This window comes from Pygocentrus nattereri, chromosome 8 (assembly GCF_015220715.1).
Source record: "Pygocentrus nattereri isolate fPygNat1 chromosome 8, fPygNat1.pri, whole genome shotgun sequence".
NCBI lineage: Eukaryota > Metazoa > Chordata > Actinopteri > Characiformes > Serrasalmidae > Pygocentrus > Pygocentrus nattereri.
The window spans coordinates 20,303,812-20,318,240 of NC_051218.1; the positions used below are offsets into that span (position 1 = coordinate 20,303,812).

General features: G+C 40.1%; 1 protein-coding gene across 5 annotated transcripts in view; it reads right to left on the reverse strand.

Annotated features, from left to right (window-relative positions):
• fgf13a (fibroblast growth factor 13a) overlaps positions 1-14,429 on the reverse strand; it is a 191,327-nt gene that overhangs the window by 93,841 nt on the left and 83,057 nt on the right. For 3 of the 5 annotated variants that reach the window (XM_017707112.2, XM_037540497.1, XM_017707111.2), the window contains exon 3: positions 723-890. The exons of 1 other annotated variant lie outside the window; for it this stretch is intronic. In XM_017707112.2, coding sequence (XP_017562601.1) covers positions 723-890 — 168 coding nt within the window. The remainder of the gene's footprint in view (positions 1-722; positions 891-14,429) is intronic. One more of the 5 variants, XM_037540498.1, reaches the window with a different exon arrangement.

Consider the following 14,429-nt stretch of genomic DNA (forward strand, 5'->3'; position numbering starts at 1 on the left):
CTTGAGTAAGAAAGGCAAAGGAGAAAAATGCTATATGCTATAGAGCAGAAAAAGGGTTGCAGCCAGCAGGAAAATGATGCACATTTACAAGCCAGAGGAGAAGATGAGGGCCATAGGCAAGAGGTAGAGGGTCAGGGACAGGCTGGGTTATCATGGCTAATATGGGCAATAGGTAATTTAAATGGATAGTGACATTGTGTAGCTACAACCAACCATCATTAACATGACTGTTAAGTCAGCAATGACAAAGTGGACAGTGATCTATGACCCCTGAGGTTCTCTGTGGCTTTTCATTAGCGCATGCATTTCTGTAAAAAAAAAAAAACATGACCCGCGGACGTGCCTCAGAGATGTAGCCCACAGGGGACAACGCTCTAAGTCGCACACACACACACACACACACACACACACACACACACACACACACACACAGTCATACAAGAGAGCAGACAGGAGGAAAAGAACATCCCTGTGGGCATTCAACACTGCAGTCCTGAAGCTCTCTCCACACACACACACACACACACACACACACACACACACACACAGGAGAGGAGGTTAGAATGCACGAGCCAAATGCTTTTCAAAAAAGGCAAACAAAAAAGACCAAAAGCCAAAAAGAAACTTACGTCTAAGAAAAAGAAGAAGCATATAAAGCATCAGCAAAACAAAAAGGGAAAAAAACTAAAATAAACAAAACCATGGATGAGTTGCAGACAAACCTTCGGGCTCTGCGCTCTCTTTGAGGACGGCTTGCTTCAGCGGGCAGCAGAAGATTTCGTGACACTTAGCACGAAAGGGGGAGCCTTTACTCCTTATATCCGCTGAATGGATGGAATCCTGCCGCAACATAATGTACTCCTGGGTACCTGGGGCAGCGTCATCCTGGACTGCGGCCGGGCCACAACAAAACGAATGCAGGGTTAGAAAAAGGGGAGAGAAAGCGCTCAAAGCAACAGAACCAAAAAAAAAAAACTAACAAAAAAAAAACTAACAAAAAACAAACAAACTCATTACAGCAGAGGGAAATGGCTAACGATGAGAAACAAGCAAACAAGGTAAACAACATCATATGCAACAGCAATAACAATAACAAAACACTCACTTTAGCTTAGAGAGAGAGAGAGAGAAAGAGAGAAAGAGAGAGAGAGACACAGGAAGAGAAGTAGAAAGAAAGAAAGAAAGAAAGAAAGAAAGAAAGAAAGAAAGGAGATGGAGACAAGAGAAACAGTAGAGATGAACAGAAAAAGAGAAAGAAAGACAGAAAGAAAAGAAGGGAGACACAGGAAGAGAAGTGGAAAGAAAGAAAGAAAGAAAGAAAGAAAGAAAGAAAGAAAGAAAGGATATAGAGGCAAGAGAAACAGTACAGTGGAACAGAAAAAGGGAAAGAAAGAAAGAAAGAAAGAAAGAAAGAAAGAAAGAAAGAAAGAAAGAAAGAAAGAAAGAAGGGAGACACATGAACAGAAGTGATAGAAAGAAAGAAAGAAAGAAAGAAAGAAAGAAAGAAAGAAAGAAAGAAAGAAGGGAGACACATGAAGAGAAGTGATAGAAAGAAAGAAAGAAAGAAAGAAAGAAAGACAGAAACAAGAGAAACAGTAGAGATGAACAGAAATAAGGGAAAGAAAGAAAGAAAGAAAGAAAGAAAGAAAGAAAGAAAGAAAAAGAAAGAAAGAAAGAAAGAGATAGTGAGATAGGGAGATAGTAAGAGAAGATAGTGAGAGAAAGAAAAAGAAAGAAAGTTAGGGAGAGATTATTAAGCTTCTTTGCAGTAAATCACAGATGAGTGAACCCAAATGACAGTGGTTAGTTAGTAAATGCGATCAGTGTAAAGGGGACAGAGGGGGTCAATCTGAGCAGATCAGAGGGAAACGGTTCATCCACCACAGAGCCCCGCGTTTCACACCATCATCCTCTGGCTCAGGAGCATGGCTATGAGCATGGCAGCAGGGATGGAGACTAACCCCCATGCATTTACTGGCTGAGGACAGGCTGCATGTTCCATCATGTTTGCCTTGCAGAGGAGAAGAAAAGGCATTCAAACGAAGGGCATGCATCAACTTACAATCAGATACAGAGCTCTCCTAGAGGACTTGAGCATTTCACATGCACATTTTGTAGAGAGCAGTTCATTACTGAGCCGTACTGTATGTGTTGAGTGATACTATTGTTCATGCACATATGGACAGCCATCATTGGCATACACTCGTAATGGACTCATGCAGGAACTGCACTTCTGAAGCTTGTTTAGTTTAGTATGTAACTCATCTGCTTTAACTATCACTAAGCCTGCGAGTAATTACTATAGCAAGCGCTTCGATCCCATGGGAGCTATAAAACAACCCACCCTGAGTATGTATACCTTTGAAGACAATCTGTCAAACACACACACACACACACACACACATAAATACACATCCACACACACACACACACACACACACACATAAATACACATCCATAGAAACGTCATCATCATCATTGACCACTAGTCCAGGTATGGTCCGGGCAGGGTACACGATTTTTTGTGCACGATATGCATGGAGTGGTTTGGATCGCGTTAGTCTGGGACCCTACCAGGAGGATATTGCTCCCGACAACTTAGCTCTGAAGATCCCTAGACCACACAAGCCCTTACGCCACGACAAGGCTCCATAGGAAAAGTCTTCACTCAAAAAGGTCAAACAAGGTGTATGACTTGGAATGAATTTACACTAAAGTATTTGATATCCTTAAATATTGCTAGCCCTGAACTCCTGTTACCATTTGAAATATGTCCCCTCTGACAAACTGCATCTTGCTGGGAAGGTTAGCTGACCCCTTTACATTTTTACAACCATGTTCAAATGAAAACTGAGGAGACTACTTCACCTCAGGTCACCAAAGTCAACCAAGACTTGCTTACAGGATCCAGTGCTTCTGCAAATGTGTTCCAGCAAAGACTGGTATCACTACATTGTTAAATACATTAATTTATGGTGCAGTTTGGTTCCCTTGGCCTGAATCAAAGCTGCACTTTATTATTGGTTCGCTTAGCATTCAAACCGACATATTTGATTTTGAGTAAAAACCACATTGTGCTCTGGCCTAACTGAGCTCATATGTTTTATGTATGTCTCTTTTTTAATCTGTTCTGTCATATTCTAAGGCATTCTAAGCTGTGAGAGCTCATGCATTTCTGCAGTTCTCCCACCATGCAAAGTGGGGGATGTCAATGTAAAAGTACTCAGTGTAAAAGTAGACAGCCTTGAATGGGTTATTATTTTTATATAAACACCTAAATTTGAAGCTTTGGCACATAATGTATTTTATGTTTGTGATCCCAAACATATGTGGACATTCCTCCTAATTATTGAGTTTAGTTGCTTCAGCCACAGACTTTGCTTACAAGTGTATAAAACAAAGTACATAGTAATGTAATATACATAGACAGACAGTGGCAGTAGAATGGGTTGCACTGAAGAGCTCAGTGACTTCAAGCAGGCCACTGTCATAGGATGCCACCTTTGACATATGTCTGTGAAATTTCTGCCATGCTAGATCTGCTGTGTTCAACTGTAAGTGCCATTTTTTATAAAATGGAAGTATCTAGAAGAAACAACATCTCAGCCACAAAGTGGGGCCTCCAAGTGGTGAAGCGCATAACATACAACTCTCACTTCTGTTGCATCACTCACTACAGAGTTCCAGACTGTCTCTGGAACAACATGAGCATAAGAATTGTGTGACAGGAGCTTTGTGAAATACAGTTCTATGGCTGTGGAACTGCACACAAGCCTAAAATCACTACACACATTGCGAAGTGTCAGTTGGAGTGGTGAAAAGCACACTACCACTGGACAGTGAAAGTGAATCACACTTCACTCTCGGGCATTCTGATGGATGACTCTGGTTTTGATGGATTCCAGGAGAACACTACCAACCAGAATGCACAGTGCCAACAGTAAATTTTGGTGGAGGAGGGATAATAGCCTGTGGCAAAAGTCTGGGGAAGAGGAAGAAGTTTGCAGAGGAAGTCTAGTGGCCTGCACAGAGCCCTGTGAACACCTTTGCATTTCATACATTGATTCCAAGCCAGCCCAGCTTATCCAACATCAGTGTCTGACCTCACAAATGCTCTTTTGACCATGTTCCCACAAACACACTCCAAAATCTTAGAATAAAAGTCTTCTTAGAAGATTGGAGGCTGTTATGGACACAAAGAGGGAGCCAACTCCATTTTAGTGCCCATGGCTTTGGAATGGAATATCCAACAAGCTCTTTTAATCATGAGGTTGGTTAGGTGTCCACTTACTTTTGGCCATATAGTGTACATGTATATCAAGTATTTTATTATTTTACTTATTATTTTTATTTTTACTTATTATTTTAAAACCTAAACTATCCATTTTATAATTACCAATTCAGAGTTCACGAAGAGATGACAGAACACACAGAAATTCATCTGTTCCCTGTAGCAAAGCAGGTCTGCAGAGATGAGATGACAGTTCATTATGTGTTTTTTCATTTAGGTATCTCTGGCCCATTTTGAGTTCATATTTCAAATGACTCACACCAAAGTTCATTTTAAATGAACCAATACTGACCTTGGGGGTCTCACTTTAATCAAACCAAAGTTGCTAATCTGAGCAAAATTTGTGTAAGTAGTGATTTAAAGCTCAATAGAGACATTAAAAGATAGGGCCCAACAAAGACAAGTCCCAGTGCTATAGCTGCACCACTAGTCAGCAGTTACATCAGCGTTTGACCTTGACAGACATTTACTGCAGGCCCATGTTTGCTATTTTACATCTGTTGAATAGAGCATAGCATCAGAAATCTTCATAAGCTGCAGCTCAACCTACTTTCCATGACATAAAATATATTAATAAAGTCTGCTTCTATTTTTATAGCTTTTTTCCATTAGACAGATTTCAGGCTGAAACCAAATGCTGCACAGTGCTCTTTTGGCTAAATCAACTAAACACATGGTTTTAAAAAGCAAAAAATGAATGGATTTAAAAAAAAAAGATGTCACCTTCCTGTGGTTCATCTTGCAATGAGAGAATGAAGCCCACACGCGCACACACACCTACACACACACACCTACACACACACACACACACACACACACACTTTCCGACTTAATTTAGCTCTGTGTGAAATATAAAGGCTTTGGCAGGTGCTTATTCTATTTTAAGTCCTGTGCAGACTCTGAAATCTCTCTAAAGTTCAGTTAAGAAGAAACTAGTAAAAGGCCTCATTTACCATTCTTAGGAACTAGGAGATTGTTTATTTGAAATAAATAAATAAATAGCTCAAATTTTGGAAATCACACTGTCAGACTGGCATCTGCTTGTTGGGACTTGTGGTGACAGAGAGTATGTGCTAACATTTTCTAAAATAGACCAGAGCTGTTTGTGAACAGAGTGTTAAAGAATTTGAATATGTTACAGTCTGAGAGGAGCCAAATTTCATGGTGAAGCAGCAGAATCAGCAGCTCTAGCATCTTTTATTCTAGAGAGACTATCAGCTGTGCACCTCAGGCCTGCTGCATTTTACACTTCCTTTAACTGCCTTACTCCGTGACTTCTGTGATGCTTCAAGCTTTTGGGATTCCTTTAGGTATTTCAGGGGGGAAAAAAAACTACCCAGTGCTCAGGGTTCAGCCACCTGTCTGAAAAATGTTTTTACAGCTGGTACAGAACCTTCAGACTGTGGAAGGTTCATGCTATTACATGTTATTTCTAAAATGAGCATTTAAAGAACCACCTATGAAAATGTAAATTTAGGGAATTGATAGTTCTTCTATGGCTTTCCCCCTAATAACCTATTTTGCCATGTTCGTTTTTAAGCATGCACAGACTCATACTGGAGTCTCCTGAGATATTAAGAAATATTATATTATATTATATTATATTATATTATATTATATTATATTTTCACACAATGTAAAGGGCAGCTTGCAGAGCTCAAATGACAGCGCAGGAACTTTGCAATATATGGTGGCATTTCATATCACTCAGCCCATTTCAGCCTCCTGGGTCTGCTTTGAGGAAAAAAGGCAAGTCCCTTGAAAGAACTTAAGTCCTCTCACTTCTTAGAACCCCTCTGAATTCCTAATTCCACCCGTGGTTATTAATGACCACATTAACTGCAGGCTCATCAGTGGCAATAAAAATGAGATATGGAGGTTGGTTCAGGCCCTGCTGGAGCTGTTCTTTACGGCCTGCCAGCCAGCGAGGCAGAGAGCAGCGGGTATATACGGTACGCTGAGGCCATGAGGAGTCTGATGGATGGGCGGTTCATCAGAGGTTTACACTCCCTATCAGCCACGCCTCTTGAAATGAGCTGTCAGCTAGAAGCTTGATGGGCCTTAATCTACAGCTCCTGTCCAAGGCATATCTGGATAGTGGGAACAGATGTCCTTGTCCATGGTGCTGAAAGCCTCTCACTGCTTCTCCAGAAGGCATCGGAGACTGGGGTAAGGGTTAAATGATAGATGTTTTGTGCTTCAAATAGATCACAGAATCCTCAATCTAAAGACAAGACATCAGTCAACAACAATAATTAGTTGTAGTTTAATCCCTACTGCCATGGAGTTGTACATAAGTGATAGTATGTCAAAGATCAGAACAGCCAATTCATTGTGTCCTCCATCCAGAGGGGCTTCAAGGATGAGGATGACACCCTCATCAAGCTACAGAATGATGACCGCAGGCCAACAGGCCAGCAGGAGATTGAGGTTGCAGAGTTTAAATGGCATGAAATATTTATAAGGAATGTGTCTCCATTTTCACAGTTTAACAAAGCCAGGAACTACAGCAGCTTACATGACACAGTGAAAAACTATGGGAAAAGCATAAAAACAATAATCTTTTGCTGTAATATCATAACTTTACAACTCATTTTAGCTTTATTCACCATTTAAAAACCAAAGCTGCCTTGTACTTTGAGTGAACAGTTTTGACATGGCAGACACCACACGGAGAAGGGGGAGGTTAGAAAGCTTCCAAAGGCCCTAAAGAGACAAGGTGGTTTGCAGGTGGCTTATAGTGGTTCAGTGGTTAAAGATTGTCAGCAATAAATGATTAAAATAAAAAATATCACAAAGTATGTCACTCAAAAGTGAGTTATCTAGATATACTGGAGCTATAATAGAAACGTTTTTGCTTTAGTAATTGCAGTGCAAGAATGTGATGGAGACCTCATGTCCTACTGCAAGGTTATAGCACTTTCAAGCTACACCCTCATAAATCAGTACATCAACATACCTTCTGTTGAGTTCTCATGTTCTTTTGACCACTAAGATGTAAGTTAAAGTTGAAAGTGAATGTGAGGTAAAAAGTGGTCTGTGTAAAAAGTGGTATGTATTCTGAGAACACTTCTTCTTTTTAGCCTGGTTAAAGAACAAATTGAAACCAGAATATGCCCATTAGTCCAACGCTGAATTTCATAATCTGTTGCTGGACAAATTAGGACTTTTGTGTAGATTTCAGTGTTTCTATCCTGTACTAGTCAAAAGCAGCTATAGAATGTTGCTTCAACAGCTGAGGGGCAATGCTTGTTTTGGCCAGTTATATTCAGTATATTGATGAGGAATGTTTCTCATATTCATATTCACAGCTTGATGTAAGGGATCCATACATAAAATCTTCCCTATAGGTGACTCCATGAATGGGACAATAGGAGCAATCCAAAAAATAACCTTTAGTATAATCTTGTAACATTAATATACTTTCCCCTCACTTATAGTCAAACACAAGACACGCCTGCCAGATCAGGCACATGACACAATCCTCTCTGGCCCGCAGTGGGTAGCGCTAATGCCTCAAAGCAAGATATTTATCACCTCTGAATTTGTTCTTCTGGGTGATTTAAATTGGGATATGATCAATCCCCCTGAAATAGTTCAGCAGCAATTTGATGCTTTAAATCTTTTCCAAATTATATCTGAGCCTACCAGACCAAACCTTAAATCTCATTCTTCCTCTACACTTATAGATCTCATTCTCACTAATACCCCTTCTAACTATCAAGCTGGAGTTTTCGGCCAAATAAGTGATCATTGTGCTATTGCTTGTATACGATCGGGCTGTTCTGTCAAACGTTCACCGTTGATCCTGACAAAGCGTTCATTGAGGAAGCTGGATATGCATTCCTTTCTTCTAGATGTTGCGGCAGTGCCTTGGGAAACAATCAATTCTATGCATTCCTTAGATGATGCCTGGTCTTTTTTTAAGAGTAAATTTAGTCTGCTCATAGATAAACACGCTCCTATGATAAGATTTAGGACTAAAAATCGTTATAGTCCCTGGTTTTCCAATGACCTGGCAAAGTTAATCCATAAAAAGAACATCCTTTGGCAAAAAGCCCGTTCCTCTCAATTTCCTGCTGATTGGCTTGCCTTCAGGCAATGTCGGAATAAAGCAACACAAGCAATCAGGAATGCAAAAATTTCCCATTTTAAGGAGAAATTTTCTACTTGTGGCTCTGACGCAAGGAAGTTCTGGAAAACAGTAAAGTCTATGGAAAAAAAACTTGTTTCCCCCCACTTGCCAATGTCCATGGTATTCAATAATGTTGTTGTTAGTGATAAGCCTCGTATGGCTTCACTTCTTAACCATTATTTTATTAATTCAACCAAACCTTTTACTCTCCCCGACCCAGTCGCTGCTTTGTCAGTTGCTCAGCCTTCCTGCTCCAGCAATGCTGGTTTCTCTTTCAAACCCATTTCTATATTAGAGGTGCGGGATGAACTCACTAAATTAAACCCAAATAAATCGGCTGGCTTTGACGGACTCGATCCCATGTTTTTAAAAGCATCTGCTCACATCATTGCTGCTCCCATTACAAAAATATTTAACTTGTCTCTACAGCTCTCTGTTTTTCCCTCTGACTGGAAATCAGCCATGATTTTTCCCCTTTTTAAAGGTGGCTCTGTTTCAGACCCTGACTGTTATCGACCTATTTCTATTTTACCATGCTTAGCGAAAATCTTGGAGAGGTTGGTTTATAAACAGCTAACCCATTTTCTTGATTCAAATGATATCCTATCTGACGTTCAATCTGGTTTTCGTGCTGGTCATGGATGCTTGACTGCTATTACAAAGGTCCTTGATGACATTATTACAGCATTGGACAGCAAAAAGGCCTGTATAGCTGCTTTTATTGACCTGGCCAAAGCCTTTGATTCAGTTGATCATAGGATCCTTCTACGTCGACTTTCCAGCATTGGTCTGTCTACTACTTGCTGTGATTGGTTTGCCAGCTATTTATCTGAACGTGTCCAGCAGCTGAAAACAGAAAACATAGTGTCAGAACCATTAACCATCTCCAAAGGTGTGCCTCAGGGCTCCATCTTGGGACCAACTTTGTTTTCCATCTACATTAATGATGTAGCCAAAGTTGCTGGTAACTCTAAAATCCATCTATACGCTGATGACACCATACTTTATTCAGTTGGCCCATCAATTCATTCTGCAGCATCTACACTTCAATTGAGTCTCACCTCAGTAGAGCAGTCCTTTCATAACCTTCATCTCCGCCTTAATACTAATAAGACCAAATGCATTATCTTCAGTCGAAAAAAAGATGCTGCTAACCCCCCCAAGATCAGCTGTGCTAATGGCATTACTTTGGAATTTGTTCAATCTTACAAATATTTAGGCATCTGGTTGGACTCGTCTCTGTCTTTCTCCACACATATCAATAACCTCCAGAAGAAAATCAAAGCTAGACTAGCTTTTCTTTTTCGTAATAAAGCCTCTTTTACTTATGCAGCCAAGCTTACTCTTGTTAAAATGACAATACTTCCAATTTTGGACTATGGTGACATCATCTATAAAATGGCATCATGCACTGTTCTTCGAAAACTAGAGAGACTTTATCATTCTGCCATCCGCTTTGCCACTAATGCACCTTTCAATACTCATCACTGTGATCTCTATAAACTGGTGGGCTTGCCTTCACTTCATACTCGGCGGCTCCATCATTGGTTTCACTTCATCTACAAGACGATCTTGGCCATAACACCACCATATCTGTCATCTCTTCTTCACGTAGCCAATAATAAATATCGCACAAGGTCAAGTGAATACATCAAGCTCACCATTCCCAAAACCTGCAGTACCTTTGGCTGCAATTCCTTTCGTTTTTCAGCAGCAAATGATTGGAATACTTTACAAACCACCCTTAAACTTGCAATTTTAACACCTCTTACCACTTTCAAGCATACAATTAAACATACAATAGTAGACTGTTGCTCTTGTTAATAATCATGGATAAAAATAATGCACATACTCATACATACTCATTTTGCTCTATCCTTACTTCTGCTTTTTTCATATTTTTTGGTTTGTTTTATGTAAATCTGTATTTTTTTGTTTGTTCTGTTATGTTTTACTTTTGGTATGTATACTTGTTTTTGTATGTATCTGTTTTTATGTGCCGTGGACCTATTTTTATTGGGGCCTTTCGGCCAGGTCATGTTTGTAAATGAGAACTGGTTCTCAAACATTTTACCTGGTAAAATAAAGGTTTAAAAAATAAAAAAAAAAGATAGGCCTGGGTTTGATTCCCAGCTGGACGACCACTTTCTTTGTGGAGTTTGCATGTTCTCCCATGTCAGTGTGGGAATCCGCCGGGTTCTCCGGTTCCTCCCATAGTCCAAGGATATGCAGGCAAGCCAACTGGACACACTAAATTGCCCATGGGTGTGAGTGTGTGTGTGAATGTGTGTGTCTGTGTGTCTGCCCTGTGATGTACTGGTAACTTGTCCAGGGTGCCTACCGCCCATAAATTGCTGGTATAGGCTCCAATTCCCACCACAACCCAGAAGGATTAGTGGCTTAGAAAATGTGTGTCTGTTAATATTAGCCCATTTCACAGTGCACAAAAGTACCCAGCATGCACTGCAGCATAATGCGTGCTTTGAATCTCCTCCTTGAAACAACCTATAGGACAGCGGTTACACCTTAATTTTACACAATTCTATACAATTCCACACCAGTCATATCAACAAACACACTAGCCGCATTTCAGCTAAAATGAATACCTAACACCTAACATTAGCTCAGCAGCTCGGAAACTGAGCCCAAGTATAAAAGAACTTGCAGCAAAGAAAGTATAGAAAGTCTAGTTCAAGCAAATAGGTGGGTTTAAAAGACCTAGCTACTGGGGACACTTAAATTTTGAATTTTTCAAGAATGTATGTGTCACGCCTCAGGCGAACTTGGACTCCATTTCCCAGACTACTTTGGGAGACCACATGACTCTGGACAACCGCCTGTGTCACTACCAGCGCTCATAGTCCCCTGATTTTTGAGTAAAATTGTTGAGCATTGTTTCTGACTGTCTATGCCTACATTTTATGACTTATTACATTTCTGACTTTGTCTTTTTGCTATACCCTTTTGTACTTTTGCCAGCTGGTTTTATTCTTCCGTGTTAAGACTTAGAGCTTGTTTATCAACCACAATTTTTGTCTACTCCTGGGTTTTTGGACGCTTCATGTTTTCTATCGTTTTTGGATTTTGACCATTGCATGTTTTTGACCATTCTCTTCGCTGCCTGTTCACCCGCATTCGCCCATTACATTATGCAATATTTCAAGGTCTATTATAAGTGCTTATATTTTACTGTTAAAGTGTTTGCACATTTTGAATAAACAAATACATTTTGAATAATAATGCCGAGTTAAGAGGTTATAGCACAACATTAATTAAAAAAAATTCTCTGGCCCACAGATTTGTGGAGTTTTTTTAGTATGGCCCGTTTAGTGGTTGAGTTTGACACCCCTGATCTATAACTACCATTATGGAGATACAAGGCTTTGTTATGACAGTGATGATATATATGCAAGGGCTTTCAAGATTCTGCATCATGTTGTCACTCTTCCCAGAACAAATGCAATAGCAGGGCTGATCCTGCAGTTCTTTTATGCCAGAAAATGAGATTGCAAAAACTATCAAAGTCTTTGCTTCACTGCATGAGGAATCCACAGATGATTTTTTTTCTTTCTTTTTTTTTTTTTTTTTTTGAGAGCAGCCAACACATTAAGGAAGTGCTCATAAGGAAAAGATGTGTCCACAGAGTAGCTGCACATTTGACTGGAAGAAAAGCATCAGGTCACTCTAATGAGCTATCTGATCTGTTTGATAAGCTCAGTGCAAAACTGCTGCACAAACAAGCTGCTGGCTTCAGGCAAAAACAAACAATGAGTATTCTCATTGAGATCCGGAACTCTTTTCATCTGACTCTATAGTTTGGGTGAATAACAATGTGGGAGTGAGAATGCAGACTTGAGAATATCACATTGCTTATGTCACTAAGGTCACTAATTGCTGTCTATACAGTGTCCCTCCATGCCTGTAATTTTCTCTTGGTTTCGCAAATAATAAGATGCTAGGCTTCTATTATCAACTCTGTGTGTGGAATTTTGGTTTTATTTACGGAACTGTTAAAGGTCATGCACAGAGGAGTCAATGAGCAACTGGTCATTTGCCTTCAAAATCCACCAATACTGTTTATATTGGAAGGCACTTCACATGGGGAACATCTTGCTCATTTATACCCATATTCTACATTTGTATTGCTGTTCTTTTTAAATCCACTTATAACTTACTATTAGCATGGACTTATTCATTTTATCTGACCATTTTACAACCTTTCCCTTACAATTAAACAGATTGAGTTTTAATACTGTGCCTTTAAAACCAGATGTACTGTCACTGTTTCATTTGTGTATATCTTTTGAGTGCAGCAGTCATCCTTTACATCCACTTTCAGGATGAACGAACCGATAAAAATGCTTCATGTTTGCTTGAAATTAAATCTCTTTACATTTTCATTGATTAAAAGTGAAGAACACTTTTACCTTCTCCTGTAATGATGCAATTTTGGAGAATTATTTTTTTCTTTTTTTTTTTTGGAGGGTGACAATACATGATCTCTGTTCTCATTGGCTGTGCTATACTGTGCCTCATTCAAGAAGCAGTCGAAGCAGAAATATACAGAACAAACTTAAGTTTAGATTAAAATAAAGGAGTAAAAAAACTATTCAGCCACGTCATTCAGATCTCTGGATCCCTCAGAAGGCTACATTGATATATTTTCTTCTTCAAAATCAGGAACATTTGTTTTCCCCACTCCTTCTGCTAAAGTTTGAGTTCATCATGATTGTGACCATCACCTCAAAATGGGCTGAATTTGCAGCTTAGTTTCCATCTATAGGCTTAGTTACATAGTAACTTATTAAAAATAGCAAGGAAAGTGTTTTTTCTGTGATATTTGCAATTTAACATTTGCTCAATGAGCCTACAGTATTTAGAAAAACAGCTACAGCTGACGTCTGAAAAAGCCACTTTCAAAGTAACAAAAGGACTTCACAGTATAGCAAGAAGTGTTGGTCAGTGACATCACTATCACATTTTCACAGCGAACACTTACCCTGAACAGCTCCACATTGTGCAGAAATCTCTTGCAGACCCTAATAGAGCCCACACTTATTCAGTACAACCACCTCGCACACACCTCCCATGCACTCCCCACACCAGAGTCACATACACTGTACAGTCCTTTAGCAAGAGGCCCCACACGCCTTGACCAACCCTCTCACCAAAGCCCACACACACACACACACACACACACACACACACACACACACACACACACACACACACACTGAACAACCCCATCATTATGATCCACATACTCTCTCTCACTCTCTCCCTCCCACCCAGAGTATGACTAAGAGTCTCCTCTCTGCCTCTTTATTAACCTCTCCATCTCCCCTCACCACCTCTCCCATCAACTCCACTGCTAACAACACAGTGATGCATGCCTCACACACCCCTCCCTCTTTACAATCACTCAGAGCCCCCTTCTCCTCTCAGTCCCCTCCACAGCCTGTGACTCATTTCTAATCAAAGTCTGCTCAACTGCACTGAAACGGCAGCTCCTCATCACTCACCATTTCTCCAAGTCATTAGCTCACCTATGTTACAGCATAAAAAAGGGTCACCCTTATGCATGAGGGTGATGCAACAACATGGCACAAAGGAGAAATCACTGACCTGCTCAATGTCATAACTAGGATCCTCTGAACCTCAGTGCAGAGTATATAATGGGGCCCCCATTTAAAACTACCATCAATAAACAAGCTTTAACAGGCTGTTTTGGTCACTCTGCCTGTATCCTCTCTCTGCAGCCCCCCAAGTGGCCATTCCAATCAGAAGAATGGAAATTGTCTCTGATATTTTTTATTAATACATTCAAATAAAATATCTTGTCCCATAACCAGGATAGTAGTTCTTAAACCAGTCCTCAGGGCCTTACAGACAGTCCACATTTTGGCTCGATCCCCAAGTGCAGCGAGTTAGGTTGGTGCAAAAATGTGGACTAACTGTAGGAATAATCAATGTAGGAAGAACCAAAAAACATTGTTGGCTGTC